The sequence below is a fragment of the Anarhichas minor genome, unplaced genomic scaffold (assembly GCF_050575085.1).
Source record: "Anarhichas minor isolate MPS153535 unplaced genomic scaffold, ASM5057508v1 ptg000012l, whole genome shotgun sequence".
NCBI classification, from domain to species: domain Eukaryota; kingdom Metazoa; phylum Chordata; class Actinopteri; order Perciformes; family Anarhichadidae; genus Anarhichas; species Anarhichas minor.
In genome coordinates this window covers 7,852,888-7,868,228 of record NW_027466458.1, presented here as the reverse complement: position 1 = coordinate 7,868,228, position 15,341 = coordinate 7,852,888, and the positions used below count along the sequence as shown (strand labels likewise).

Below are 15,341 nucleotides of genomic sequence, written 5' to 3'. Positions count from 1 at the left end.
ATCAGCTGTGAGTGATTTTTTGCTGTTTTTAACTTTGTCTCTCTGACATTATTATCTCTGCACACCGACAGCTCCTCTACTCAAGTAGTCCTTCTTGTCAGCCAGCTTTGTTTTCTTTTTGTTGGCAGAAGATAAGAGGCATTTGCAACCTTTGCGTTGTCTCTGTGGAGGCTGATGGTCATTTGATCTGTGAACACAGTTTCTCTTTTAAAAGAGGCAGAGATGCAGTTATATGCTTTGACAGACGTGACGTTGTGACCCCTGACCCTGTCAGCCTGACAGACATGGTTGCTTTGATTAGCTTCTATTAGCTCCAGCTGGGACATGTCCTCTTCAGCCTGCAGCCAATCACAAGGCATCTTCAGGCATAAGAGCAAGCGAGCATGTTGTTGAGAAACAGGGAGGAGAGAGGAAGCACATGCTTGCATGGTACGCTGCAGTTGCAGCTGTGGTTTGTTTCTCTTCTCGTTTCTTTGTTTGTGCGTGCGTGTCTTGACTCTCATTTCTTGTTTTGACTAAACGTCGTTGTGACATTCTTCATTTTTGCTGTGTTACTTCTGCTGCTAACTGTAGATCTGACTTTTTTATTTTAAAGATGGCGCTTACACTGGTATCCATCTTAATTGCTGCCATTCCTGTGGCCTACTGCTATCCTACTGCCTTCCAGGACCTGGTGGAAACTAGCTGTAAGTATCACTTCCCATGGGCTTTCATGATCTCTTGTGAATAGAACTATTAAATAACCAATGTGAGGTCTTGCCCTTAAGACTGTCTGCTCTAAGGTTTTGTTTTGTGCTCCCTTACAGCAAACCGAACCTCCATCAAGTTCCTGGCTGTAGGAGACTGGGGCGGGCTGCCTTATCCCCCCTACATCACTGCTGTGCAGAAGTATACTGCTCGAGAAATGAGCAAAGTAGCAGAGCAGATGGGAGCTGACTTTGTTCTGGCCCTTGGCGATAACTTCTACTACAAAGGTGTGGACAGCGTAGATTCCCCTCGGTTCCAGGTCAGTTGCGTTAACTGGAGGTCTTAAAATGAAGTGTTAAAAGCAACATTGTGGTTTAAAAACCCTGCTTTCTCATCTGAACCGTCTATCAGGAAACTTTTGAGTCTGTGTACACGGCAAAGTCTCTCAAAGTCCCCTGGTATGTGCTTGCTGGCAATCACGACCATGCAGGGAGCGTCAAAGCCCAGATCGAGTACAGCCACAAGTCTGACCGCTGGTAAGGACCCGCTTTAAAATGTTAATGCCTCAAACGGAAACGCTCAACTCTGCTCTCTTCCGTCACCACTTTTTTTTTATTTTTATTTTTTTTTTATAGGAAGTTCCCCTCTTACTATTATGAGCTGAACTTCCGCATCCCCAACACTGGGAAGACTTTGACCATCATCATGCTCGACACTATAATGCTGTGCGGCAACTCTGACGACTTCGTGGATGAGAAGCCTACAGGCCCTCTGCGTGCGGTGGATGCCAACCGTCAGCTGACGTGGCTGCAGGAGAGACTGGCTCGGTCCAAGGCGGACTTCCTGTTGGTAGCCGGCCACTACCCTGTGTGGTCGGTGTCTGAGCACGGGCCCACAGAGTGTCTCCTGCAGAGGCTTCATCCGCTTCTCATCAAATACAAGGCCACTGCTTATCTCTGCGGTCACGACCACAATCTGCAGGTTGGTTAATGTAAAATGTGAGCGCCTTTGGTATAAAGCTGCCTTTGCCTTCCCTCCCAATCACGTCTTTGTCCCCCTGCAGTACATTGAAGAGTCTGGTGTCGGCTACGTGGTGAGCGGCGCTGGAAACTTCCTGGATCCTGACGTCCGTCACTGGAATCATGTTCCCAAAGGTGCCGTGAAGTTCTTCACCGGCCAAGCTTCGACACTGGGAGGCTTCGTCCATGCAGAAGTCACAAAGAACAAGATGTACTTGACCTTCCTGCAGGCTAAAGGCACGTCTCTCTATCGCACGGTGCTCTCCCAAAGAGTCTTTGAGTAGACGAGCGCATCAAAGCAATTGCATAAAGTATTAGTCTGCAGTGAGTAAATGCTGTTAATACTCTGTTTTTAAACTTTGGCATTATATTTAAAAGTAATTTGTATTTTAAAGAGAATCTATTTGTTTAACGTGTAAAATAATAAATGTGGTTTATAAAGTAGTGTCTTGTCGGCTTAGTCTCATGGAGGTTTCTACCACAGACGGAGATACTTTATTATTCTTGGTAACTGGGTACAAAGTCCTTAACCCGTTGGCATGTGGAAGTGCTCAGTCGGCCCAAGCATTTGATTCACGGTTGCAGATGTGAGAAAGCAGTTTGTATGGAAACGAGAATTTATGAGGCATGAATTCAGGTCCAAAATGTTAAGACGACTCTTTTGATCAATGAATTCACTTTACTTGTCAATCACACGCTATTGACTTCTTCATTTAAACCAGCACATGAGCTGCTTGTCTAAAACATTCTAGTTACAAGATGTAAATTGGCTGTTTTGTACTTTAGCTAATCTTTATTGATCTAAATGCTGCCTGTACTATTTTTATCTGGGCCTAGCGTGCTCACATGGAGTCGTGTGAGTATAAATGTGTTCTTGTTTGCGGTCTATTCAGTAGCATTGGTCTGACTGGACAAACAGTGGCTGCTTTGTTCTTGGTCGATCAGGTGACTGTAATATGCCATGAACTTGCAGTTCTGCACTTTTTTGTATACTGTTACTCTGTAGTTCTACAATGTGGGGAAAAAGAATTGTGACGCAAATCCCCAATTGGTTGACGCAGACTGGATTGCATGACTTAAACCTTTCCCAATGAGGATTAGTTGAGGATTAGTTGTAGTCTAGTTAACTATGGTTTGCTTTTAGAGAGCTGGATACAGGGTGAGCAGAATGACTCGTTTTGACGTTTTCCTATTTGAACCGGCTTTTCCTAATTTCCACATGAATTATGGAAAACCGGTACCTGCAGTAAGAGCCGTGTTTTAGAATTCACTTATATGTGCACATTGTCATTGCATTCATTTGCAAATGTCTAATACTTAAAACCAGGCTTTAAATACATGGGTCATACATTGGTTTCATGCTCGTCATAACGCGCAGAGTTGAAATGCTGACATCTGTTGGCGGCTGCTGCTGGACGGGAGAAGTCTAGGCCTCCACCTGGCCTGCCAACAGAGGATTAGGCTGAATGACTGCAGACAGTGACCCCCAACCAGGAAAAACTCAACCAACGATATCCTTAAACTGGGAGCAAAGCAGAACCGACGAGTTTATATATTTGTTTTCTACTTCCTCTTGCTGACTGAATTTATGGAAGCAGGATTTTTGGCTCATCTTTTATTCTGACCACTGCATGTTGGGTAATAGGTTCACAAATCCCTAAACTGGTCAGAACACGTTATGTCTTATTGTATATAGTTTAATACCATATTTTTTGTCCTTGTTTATCGTGTCTTAACCACAGTCTGGCTTTTATAGGGTTACTGACTCTTCAAGTTGCTGATCCACTTAGGATGAGTTACAATCCGCTGGTGTCATGCGTTGTCAAACAGAGCTGGAACCGAGTCAATGTCAGTAAGAGCTCAGCCGAGGGTAAGCTGTCACCTCAGGATCAAGGACCGGTAAGGATCTCTTAACCCCGGCTGATGTAAACTCACTGCAGAGCAAAAGAGAGCCTCGTGTTTGCGCGTCACGTCAGGCAGACTAATGATCAGACACTCTGTCACCTGCAGGGGCCCTCAGTGGGGGCCCTAAGGGGTTTGCAGCAACTAAGAAACCATTTAAATTAAATGGCAAAAAAATCCTAGACAATCATCCTCTTATTCTGCAGAGCTTTAAAGTGAGTTTTAGCTCCGTGTTAAGAAAGCAGTTTAACAGTTATTACACATTTAAATGTGATCTGTGATCATAAAATGTCTGCTAACAATCTGCATTTTCATACATGACATTTCAAAGCAACAAGAGTACGCTTGTATCAATGCCCACATTTTCAAAACACCTTAACGTCAAACTTAACGAGTCAAACGGAGTCAAACAGCGCTGACAAAGAGGAACCAGCTCAAATGTTGAAACTAACCCAGGGAAATATGAAGAACGAGGTATCCTTCATATTTGGAATTGATACTGCCACTAGTGATTGGCTTTTAACCTAACGGGAGCCATGTTCCTTTTATTTAGGTTTTCATGTGTTTGTAACACTTTCAGCTATCAATGTTGAATACCTTGAATTCTGCTGATGCACTTATTCAGCACAACTCTACAATTTGTGCGACCACGTTAGCTCTTTGAGAACCCTGCAACCCAAATACCCAGCAGGGCCAGAAGCAACCCTAGAAATTGAATGAAAGTTGTGTTAAGTGTGACACCGATATGGTTAAAGTGAGGAGGGCCTGGAGCCTTCTAGTGTATCACCTATGACCTTCTTTATTGGCTCCATCTTAAGCTCTAACCCCTCTGCTACACGTGAAGAGCTCCATCTCCCAGAGTTTAGAGCACTAACATCTCCTGCCTGAGGAAATAGGATTAAAAAACCTGTCTTCCATCAAGTCAGAACTGAAGAAGCAATATTTAAATTGTAACACGTTGATTTATGTCTAAAATCAACGCCTATCAGAGATAATAAATTGGATTTGTTGGCTGTCTCTGCATCACCCAGACTGAATCCAATGAATGTCGTCATACAAGCAGAATAACGTTGTGGATTTCAGATTAGGCTGCTGCCGATTATCTAATTCCGCAGCTCAAAAGTCATAAAAGGATGCTGTATTAAAGGCTAAACTGCTCGTCTAATCTTCTCTCCCTAATCTCCACCCTCACTGAATCACTCTGGGTTTCACAGATGGAGAGAACAATGTGAACTCAATGAGTTCCCCAAAATGATTAAATAAAAAACTATATCATGTTAATACTTTGTTTGTCCAGAGAGAGAGACAATAAAGGTGGATTAATTTCCTTTTTAATTATGTGCACAGAGTGGAAATGCGAAATAGATGAAAGTGCTGATTCCATGCGTGTGTGTGTGTGTGTGTGTGTGTGTGTGTGTGTGTGTGATGCCACAGCCTTTGTGTTCTTTTAATATCCCAGGATTTCTGCATCTCAGTCAATATCGTGCTTAAAATCTGTCTTTTTGAGTTGTGTAACTGTGTGTGTGTGTGTGTGTGTGTGTGTGTTTTGATGCCAACTAGCAACAGAGAGCTGCACGCTTTCTGCAGTTGCATAAACACACACTGTCATATCTGAACAGTTTGATAGATGTGGCCTGTCCCAATAATACAACTATATTAAGGCCTTAATGTAGAACCTGTGTCACACTCACTTTTACCATTTTAACACCATTCACTACAAATAGACAGATCTTTTGAAAAAAAAAAGGATTTTAATGCTGGATTTATTATGGTTTCTATTACTTTACCGAAATAGATGCGTGTGGACGATCACTCTATTTCTGAGTTTTCCATTTATAATAATTAACTTTAAGCTTACTAGTCAGTGCCTATCAGGGCAGCACACCGTCACGTTAACGCGCGCACCTCCTCTAATTGAATTAACTTTACCCTATTAGTTAGTAGGCCGATCCTCCTATCAGGGCCAGAAATATATTTAGTATCAGAGTAAGATCGGCGCTAACATTAGCGGACGCAAGTATTCACCTTTATTTGACACAAGAACTCACACGGCTCTCTTCAGGTATTCCTTAATCATGATATTCTAATTATTATGTGTCATGCATTTGAGAATCTCTTAATGAAACAGAGAGGCGTTTAGATGTGGTTTTGTTCAGCACCTAACATGATAATAAATGTCGGTTATTTGACGTTGCATATGGTCACAAGATGCAGACAACTCAACCCCGTCTGAAGTCTGTGCAATGAAGTAAAGACAATTGCAACGGTCGGATCGTGACTGATGATCAATCATGATTCTAACTTGGCACAAATCCGTTTGTTTTTGTCTTTTGTCACAAGTGGACGCATCAGTTACTCCGACAGATGTAAATCCGCTCATCAAAAGTCTTAATGCGAACTTGCAAGTCTCTGCAGGCCATTCGATGTTGCTGGATTTGTGACACTCACTGATTTTCATGAGATCTTTCCCAGGAATTGTTAAAATGTTTCCGAGACCTTTAAAAAACACATAAAAAACGTGTTTCAAAGATGAAAACAAGGAGCTGAAGACGCTCAACTAAAGAACAGTTTGAATATGTCTTGGATCCTTTGTGTCGCCTCATGCATCACTCTCCTTCGGGATTGGCTGATTGTGGGACGGGCTGTTGACGCTAAGGGAGTTGGGCAAAAAAGAAGGTCTGTACGGTATGACGGCCATCAGAGGGCTGGACAGTGGGCTCTCGTCTCGGAGAGGTACGGGGATGATGACGTCGTCCTGGCCCCACACGTGGAAGGCATTCGGGTGGGAGTGGCTGAGGGCAGGTGGGATGAGCAGCGGGGTGACTCCCTCCACCCCTCTCTCTTTTTTCAGGTCGTCCTCGTATGGGCCCAGCAAACAGTCTGTGGACGGATAGAAGAGGGGGAGAACTGTATGGTTGTATGGAGAATAATGTCTTTGCACATCTTTGAAAAAAGAGGCTCACTGTCTTGTTTAGGTGCCAGCACTACTGGAGAGGAGTCCAGCAATGTTTGCTCCATCACCAGGAGAAATTACAACATAATGACAACATAGTTTCATTTAATAACAAGAAAACTTTATTTAGCTTTTTACTGTATAATGTTCTGAAAAATGTTTTTCATTTTGAGCACAATAAAAGACTAAACAACCAAAAACACCAGATATTAAATTGTAGCCCCAAGATTTTAACAGAACATGCAATTAATTTGAAAGAGAATCAATCTCTGATTCAACACGTGTCATGAATTGAGATGAATCAGACGTGATATTTATGAGCAAAAATTAAAATTACATTTGCCGATCCTGTCCCAATGCTGTAAACATAGCCCTCATCTTTAATATATGGCAAATCAAACTAACACCTACATCAACGTTCAAGTAGCAATTAAAAACAATTGACTTGTGCCATCACTAGTTCCGAACTGCATCAACGTATTTGCACACTGTTGTTATGCAGTAAACAGCACAAGAAGACAAACTTATTAAAAAGTAAAAGGGAGTTCTGGTTTACAGCTGATGTTAAATGAACATGAGGCAGCTACTTCTAACGGACTGGAGTACCTGTTATATCCAGCATCAGGTCTTTGATGAGGTGACCCACGATGGCGTAAGCCACAGCAACTACGACCAGAACGGCCACAAGGAGGTAGAGGACAGATTTAGGGACCTGGATGACGTCCCTAGAGGGAGGCTTGTACTCCTTGTACAGAGGCTCCAAATTTTGAACCAAGTACTGGAATGAAAGTCCGCCTTCGCTTGTGTTGTTAAAGTTGTCCATATTCCCAGAGTAGAAGCCTCCACTTCCTCCAATGAGTAGAAGTTATTTTATTGTATTCAGAGCAAAAATGTTCCCAATTTGATTCATCCACTTGCTCAGGTGTCGCTCGAGAGACAGAGTCGAAGTCTCCTCCCTAAAAATACAATAAAAAAGTTCATATTCTATCCTTTGACTAACTTTAATATAAGGCAGATGGAAGAGTGAAGCAACTTGACCAACGTGAAAACAGACCAGTGGATCAATTCACCCACCTGTCAAAACCAAGTTATTGCAGCTTCCAGATTAAGCACATTTGGATCTTTGCAGTGCCGCTTCACATGTTGTGAAACAACGTGTTTCGCATCATGTTGTAATCATCAGTTCATCCTCCACCAGACATCAGGACGGGGTGCTGCGTCCGCTCTGCTGAAATAATCCAGCCTGTGGGCGGTGACACAGAGAGAGAGAGAGAGAGAGAGAGAGAGAGAGAGAGAGAGAGGAAGGAAAGGAGGGATTACACTTCCAATCACAGCAACCTTCAATCAGTCCCCCTCATCCCATCCCCATCCCATCCCACACAGATTACTTAATCCACAGTGCGTTTTGCTCCCCCCCCCCATAATGCTCTCTCTCACACACAAGAATAAACTAAATCTTTGTCAAGAAATTCTAAATTGTTTTGACGTCATTGATGAATACACAAAATCCCACAGACTTCCTGACTGGGATAGTTAAATTATTATATTATTAATTATATTATTAAATTAGTCTCATAATCTCATAATCTCTTTGTTCTTGACAAAAATATTTGTTTTTCTGTCCGCATTCTAAATGTATTGGCGTTGGTTGAACTGGTGAATATATTAGAGGAAAGTAACCTGAGAGCTGGCAATGTTGAAGTAAAGTCACTTGTACTTGTATTTCCATGTTCTGCTATTTTGCACCTACCCGATCTAATTTTACATTATCAAACATTTTAAAATAAAAATAAAACAACAATATCAAAGTAGCATATTATGGGGCTGCATGGTGAGTTTGTTTTTTTAAATCGCAAGACTGTTAATCTCAATTTGAATTTTTACTCACTTTCTTCCACTGAGTATTTCTACAGGGAGGTGTTGCTGCTAACCAGGTGAGAACATGTCATCATTTTAACCACATGCTGCTGCTTTATACATATAATGTCTACAGTCTGTGATTTTAACAGAGTAGAAAAATAAAAACAAGGTAAGCATTCAAACGAAAACGGGACTAACGTTAGCATTTAGCTAGCTAGCCAGCTAACCGGCTAGCTAAAGCTGATAGCTTAGATACAAGTTAACGACACACTCAGGAAACAGTTACCGGCTGTCTAATAATTAACGAAACGTGACATTCAAAGCATTTGTTTGCAACATACTATAACTAAACAATTGTAATCATTATGCGGTTTGTAACTGTGGAGCCATGAGGGTTAACGTGAGCTAAAACCAGTGAACTTCTAAAGCTAAAGGAGTTTCTTAGCTAACGTTAGCTGTAGCTGTAGCTTAGCTAAGTGAGAATAGAGGCATCTCCTTTCAGCTTTTACTAACGTTATATTTTATATCTAAAGACAGGTAACGTTGTCCCTCTCCTCTTCTTTTCACTGCCGGTATTTGTGCTTTTTTTTAACAGGTGTGTGTTTGTTTCAATCCACATTTAGCACTGTGAAGTCAAACCAAAATGGAGTTTTTCTTTGACGATGACCTATCGTGTCTGCCCTCTTCACATGGTGATTCACAGAAGATGACCAGTCATCGTATCACACTAGAGACCGAGGAGTCCCAAAATATGGTATTTTTTTAGAAGTACAGCAACTAATGAACTTCTGAAAACACAAAATACTACTACTGTGTGAAGAAGTTATTACCTTCTGCTAAGTTGGGGCAACATAATGTGTATGTTTTGTTTCAACCATAAATGCATGCCATGATGAATAATAAACCCAAGTTCCCATCTCATTCTTACAAGATTTAAAATACATTTTACGGGGATCTGTGACATCCTACAGTTAATGTTTACTGTCAGCCACCCGGTGATGATGTTAGAGCGTTTCTTCTTTCATTGTCGTTGATACAGACAGAAGACATGGACTCATCGAGAGGGAAGTCCTCCAACAAGAGCATGACTGAGAGTCAAGAGCATACCAGGTACAGCTTTACCTCTACAGTCCAATCCACTCACTGAGGTGATAACTCACATAGCAGCTTCTTCTTCCTGAGCGGGATGAACAGTACTCGACTGGTCCTCCGTGTAAAACACAGTTAGGGTTAAAGCCACATTCAAACTGCATGTATGTCAATATCTGTTGTAGCTCAATAGATGACATCAGCAGAAGACTTCACGAGCTGGTGGAAAGTATAAATGACAGACGCACCACTGACCAGAAAGTGTTGGAGGGCTACCAGAAGAAGTTAGTGGAGAAGGTACAAAAACGTGTGTCCACTGCTGTATACATACTTATTAAATACTCTGTTCACCACTTCCATGTTTGGCCTAAATGCACCGATAATTAAAATTGTGGCGTGATACCTATACTGTGTGTCAATGGACTGATTTAGTTTTCTTCCCTAGGTGACGGAGATGTGTCAGCAGATGCAGGAGCACTTGTACACGATCTATGAAGAGAACAGTAAGGAGATAAATGTGAAGCTGCAGGAGGTGACTCGGGTGCTGGGAAACTGCACGAAGCTGAACAGTGAGCTCGTAGAGGCCAGACAGGCACTGACGAGTCTCAGAGTTTAACACATCAGAACCCCGGTCAACGAGTTATTGTTGTGATGTTTTTCAACTAGTTCTGAATTAGTCAATGGGTTCTTCAGTTTATTGTGTTGAGTATTCAGAATAGTTGACTTTATCACTTTTGATTTCCTCTTTTCCCAAGAATACACGCTAGACTGTGTCTTTGTTGTTGGGGCAGTAGTTCAGTTCACAGCTCTTAATTGCAGTCAAAGAATACAAAAAAAAAAAAAAAGAGCTGAAAACAGGTTTATATTTGTACAATCTTCAGTTCAATTAATAAAACTAACACGAACTAAATAAACCCCATTTTTCGTCTCTCAGTGGTTAACATTTTACACCGAAACTTAAATGCGTCGGCACAGATGACACGGCTCTTCGGACCTCCAGTAACCTATGTAATATGATGAAAAGAAGATCATTTAATTTAAACTGGGCAGGTTTCTAATAAGGTCTCAGCTACACTCACTCATACATTTCCACTCATTCAAAGCCATTTATTTACATATTATCCAATTATCACACTGACTCCAAAATGCCACAACTTTTACATGCACCATGCATAGTCAGCGCCTGAAGTGTATTTCAGACATCTTAACTGTACAGATCACAGCTGGACCCAATGCTTAGTTAGGTTGACCTCACATATTCACCAAAGACGCCAAACAGAGGCTCCTATCACGGGTTTGAAAACATATAAATGTAATGATGTATGTGTGTCAAAGCTCATAATGTGAGGTAGATTAAGTGCACTTCATGAGAAACAGATAGCGCAGCACTAATCAAGTCCAAGTCAGCCTTTACTTTTCAACAGTGAAGGACTGCAGTCCGGTGATGGCTCTGCCCAGGATCAAGGCATGAATGTCATGAGTTCCTATAAACAACAATGAAAAAGACATTATAAATCATTCAGTTGTCAGTAGAAATCACAGTATTTCTATGGTGTTTTCCAAACCTCACTTAGCCAACTATAGGTACGAGAAGACACATTTTTCGATACAGTAATTTGGCTAAATTAAAACAGGATAGCTTATATATATTCTTAACCATGTGCTTTGTATGAAGTTGATCAAAAGTGGACATAGAGTTCTGAAATATGTCTCTCTTAATCAACCTGTAGTAATCTATGCTCTGCTGCCCTCTAGTGGTAGACTTACATAATGGCTGTTTAAATGTGAAATCATTTTCACTGCCATAATGCCTTCTGTCAGTCTTTATGCTAACAATGAAAACCAGACGCACCCACTGGTGTGTGCCTACCCTCGTACGTGTTGACGGCCTCCAGGTTCATGACGTGCCGGATTACGTGGTACTCATCTGAGATGCCATTTCCTCCCAGCATGTCTCTGGCTTGTCTGGCAATATCCAAAGCCTTGCCACAGCTATTCCTCTTTAGCATGGAGATCATGTCTGGTGCGGCTCTATTAGGAGAAGAACAAACGCATTTAAGAAGGAATGTTTCTAGTAGAAGAGAGGGACAGAAATTTAAAGACAGACAGAGAAGACTCACTTCTTCTCATCAATAAATCTTCCCAAGGCCAGACATGACTGCAGCCCGAGGGTGATCTCTGTCAGCATGTCAGCCATTTTCTTCTGCATCAGCTGGTTCCTGGCCAGTGGCACCCCAAACTGGATTCTGATTGGAGGTTAGAAAGAAATGAAAACCAATCCCTCTCTGACGTGAGGAGATAATGTGGATATACACAGTGTGGATAACACTTCTCTCACTGGAGTTGGATTCTGTTATGTCTGTAAGATCGCCTGAGCTTAACTTCAGAGAGCGCACATACTGTAGACAGAACGTCATGTACCTGTCCAGAGTGTACTGTCGGGCAGTGTGGAAGCAGAATTCAGCAGCTCCCAGAGCTCCCCATGCAATGCCATACCGGGCGCTGTTCAGACAGCCGAAGGGACCCTGGTAGAAAAGGTCAACAACAAAAGAAACGTTAGATTTAGGGGACGTCTAGTAGGTTTTGATGGAGTTGAACCTGAACTAAGAGGGCAGCAACGTACAGCTAGACCGGAGACGTTGGGCAGTAGGTTCTCCTGGGGAACTTCCACTTCATCCATCAGGATCATGCCAGTGGCGGACGCCCTCAGCGAGAACTTGCCCTCAATTTTGGGGGTGGAAAAACCCTTCATTCCACGCTCCAAGATGAAACCCCGCACTTTGCCATCTTCGCACTTGGCCCACACCACTGCAATGTCTGCCACGGGGGAATTTGTGATCCTAAAAGAGGAAGGAGAGTGAGGAACAAGAAACACATTAATTGCATGATTACACATCGAAGTATTTCACTTCAAGGGCTTGGCGCTTGGTACAGTCCAAATGATTATTTAAAGGTCAAATTTTGCAGTTGTGACTGACCTAAAATGCCAGTCTATCGCTGAGCTACACTATTAGAGAGGAGCAGGCTTTGTCAACTCGGGTGAACTACATATGTTAGGATTATTAGTCAAAGTTATCTTCATTTAAACTACTTTCTGAGTCAACAGAGAAGACACTGCATCTTGTACGTGTCTGTCTACCTACCAGGTCTTGGCTCCACTGATGGAGAAGGTACCACTGGATGGGTTGTATTTGGCCTTGGTCTCCATACCGCTGGGATCACTGCCGTGGTTGGGCTCCGTCAAGCCAAAGCAGCCCAGGATTTCTCCACGAGCTGTGAGACAAATGACAACATGATGGACAATCTAAAGACCGGCCTTTGGCATTTTCTTTACAATGTCATGTACAACTGCAGAAAATGTCGCCCTCACCAAGCCGGGGCAGGTACTTCTCCTTCTGGGCCTCAGTGCCGTAAGCATTGATAGGGTGCATGACCAGTGAAGACTGGACACTCATGACGGACCGATACCCGCTGTCCACTCTCTCAACCTCTCTGGCAATCAAGCCGTACGCCACATAACTAGTGCCGGCACAGCCGTAGCCTGCAGGGTAAAGAAAACAGTGTGAAGTGATCCTCACGCCAACATAAAGAAAACACATGTAAAGGCACATTGAGAAACACTGCAGAAGAAAGATACTCTTACTCATATAATAATAATAATAATAATAATAAAGTCGTATTCTTTCTGTTTACCTTTAATAGTTGGGCCTAAGACGCCCAAATCTCCCATCTCTGAGACAATCTCACGGTGGAAATCTGTGGCACGGTGCATGTTGGGAAAATAGAAACTGACAGTTAAATATTGATGAGAACATAAAACATTTTTGGACACTTAAACTAACCGAACAGCTGCAACTCGAGCAGTGAGTAAAAAGCCAAAACTTGACTTTGCAAAAACATTTAATCAGTAAGTTCATGTTCTTTGAGCTCGACAGACGTTAGTCCGATGTGGACATCTTTAAACTTGACATAAACATTCTAAATGAGACCTTTTTGTGTTTCCTGCTGCAATGTTTGTTAATTCAGTAGCTGACAGGAAGTAAACTGAATGGCAAAGAAAAGTTCCGTAGACATGTTTCCTGCTGTGATCACGGATGTGTACTTTGCTTACGTTCATGTCTGTTGGCCATGAGGATGCGGGGCATGAGCTTTTCCTGGCAGTAGTCGCGGAAGGAGTCCCGGATCATGATCTCTTCCTCCGTCAGCTGACCCTCCAGATTCAGAGCGTCCCGCCAGTTGAACAGCACCTTGGCTGAGGGTCAAAACATGTACACAGACACATGCAGTGGTTATGTCACTGTGGCATGTGACAGACGAGTGTGTGAAGGCATCTGAACAGGCCGGGTTCAACTTATTAAAAGTTCACTTACGTGCCTTGGCAGGCTTTTTGATTTCTTCAGCATCTAAAAAGAAGAAAAATGTAAACAACTTATATCTATGTTCACCTCCTGTCGGTTCCTTTGTCCTTCTTGTACAAAAGTGAAGTTTGTTTTGCTTCATCAATGGTGATATTTCCCTGAAGACAGTACTTTACCATTTTTCTCCCTAAATATTCAAAGAATTAATAAATAAATTGAAATGTACCTTTGACGGCCGTAGCAGCAGTGCCCTGGGCTCTGGACACAGACACAGCAGCACATTGTTGGCTGTTGGTGAGCAGACGGGTGACAGCACCTCTGAGAGCCATGTCTTTGGGTGAAGCACATTCACCGTTAATATTACATTGTTATGCAACAAAGTTGTAAATTGAGCTGCCAGATCAGTGAAAATCAGGTAAGTTTGTCAAAATATAAAATATATTGCGCTACAATTTCCGTAATTAGCTACAGTTCTTTTTATTTGGCTCACAAACACACTTTTAGCGTTTGAGCATTATTATTATAATCACTCCATGCAGGACTTAAGTTAGTGGTTTGATTATATTACTATTTAAACTGTCTAATGTTAAGACACTCATCAGAACACAATAGCACGATGTCCCTTTGAGAGCAACGTTCAAATACACTAAATCCTATATCGACTCCTCCGAGCAACATGACAGCATTCAGTGCGGTTCTAGTCTAAGGAGACTTGGTCTACGGTACCTTGTTTCCTTCCTTTATCTGATGATCTGAAGACTTGACGCGGTGAGGAGAGGCTACAGAAAGTTACTTAAGTAATATCTCGCCGGTCGCTACGTCACAGGGATACGTAACGTCAGACATGGGCTCTCTCTCCCTCCATGACAGGTGAGGCAGAAACACACTGAAGCAATGCACGCGACCTATAGTTGTGCAACCTATAGAAGTTATGCAACCAGCGCCGCTGGACTGTCTGTCAGAGTGGATACATGATTATATGGAGTTTGTCTGTTGGGAATGTCTGATACTCTTCCTGTCTCGTGCACAGCCAACTTTGAGCTGTAGTAAGTGAGTGGATTTAATTCCCGACGTATTTCCACACTCAAAATGGCGCATATGGATGTCCGTGTGGAGGGGATGTGTGGAGGCTGTCGGCCCACGCCCTCCCAGCTCATTGGCTGGTAAAACAAGGAGCCGCGTCCTCACTGCCTGCATGTCACACTGTGTATGTCTCCAACTTGTATAAGTGACTCTGCTGCTGATAGTGGAGTCAGCTGACAAAAGGCCAATACATCCATATCAATAGTGCTGACATGATGTTGGGTTCGGGGTGTTTACCCGCGGGGTGCTAGTATAGTGAGGAACATGTCATGTTGGAAAGAAAGGGACAAAAGGGAAATATAATAAAAGCGACTGAGACCAAATGTTATGAAATTGTTATGAGCACCAGCCTTCATTTTAAGCTTGGTAACATGCACGCTCTTCAAGTGT

General features: G+C 42.5%; 2 protein-coding genes across 3 annotated transcripts; one reads left to right on the top strand and one right to left on the bottom strand.

Annotated features, from left to right (window-relative positions):
* The first annotated feature begins 410 nt into the window (after positions 1–410).
* acp5a (acid phosphatase 5a, tartrate resistant) lies at positions 411–2,147 on the top strand. 2 transcript variants are annotated; one of them, XM_076090801.1, is made up of 6 exons: positions 411–429; positions 596–686; positions 807–1,006; positions 1,099–1,223; positions 1,323–1,668; positions 1,751–2,147. In XM_076090801.1, exons 1-6 carry the CDS (start codon positions 427–429, stop codon positions 1,988–1,990), a joined length of 1,005 nt encoding a protein of 334 aa, XP_075946916.1. In that variant the 5' UTR covers positions 411–426; the 3' UTR covers positions 1,991–2,147. The 2 variants fall into 2 exon arrangements, with proteins under 2 accessions (XP_075946916.1, XP_075946917.1); XM_076090802.1 differs by lacking the exon at positions 411–429 and having other exon boundaries at positions 490–686.
* Positions 2,148–10,353: 8,206 nt separating this feature from the next.
* On the bottom strand, positions 10,354–14,946 carry gcdha (glutaryl-CoA dehydrogenase a). The gene is made up of 12 exons (XM_076090799.1): positions 14,595–14,946; positions 14,095–14,199; positions 13,881–13,913; positions 13,622–13,762; positions 13,204–13,266; positions 12,881–13,051; positions 12,654–12,783; positions 12,134–12,350; positions 11,932–12,035; positions 11,631–11,756; positions 11,381–11,541; positions 10,354–10,994 (listed from the first exon to the last, which is right to left on the bottom strand). The coding sequence occupies exons 2-12, from the start codon at positions 14,195–14,197 to the stop codon at positions 10,921–10,923; spliced, it is 1,323 nt and encodes a 440-aa protein (XP_075946914.1). The 5' UTR covers positions 14,198–14,199; positions 14,595–14,946; the 3' UTR covers positions 10,354–10,920.
* Between the last annotated feature and the right edge of the window lie 395 nt (positions 14,947–15,341).

Coding starts and splice junctions, on each gene's coding strand:
- acp5a (XM_076090801.1), top strand. Junction 687..806: donor GGACCTGGTGGAAACTAGCT/GTAAGTATCACT, acceptor GCTCCCTTACAG/CAAACCGAACCTCCATCAAG. Junction 1,224..1,322: donor AGCCACAAGTCTGACCGCTG/GTAAGGACCCGC, acceptor TTTTTTTTATAG/GAAGTTCCCCTCTTACTATT.
- gcdha (XM_076090799.1), bottom strand. CDS start 14,197: ATGGCTCTCAGAGGTGCTGTCACCCGTCTGCTCACCAACAGCCAACAA. Junction 12,784..12,880: donor GAAGTACCTGCCCCGGCTTG/GTGAGGGCGACA, acceptor TTTGTCTCACAG/CTCGTGGAGAAATCCTGGGC. Junction 11,757..11,931: donor CGACAGTACACTCTGGACAG/GTACATGACGTT, acceptor ACCTCCAATCAG/AATCCAGTTTGGGGTGCCAC.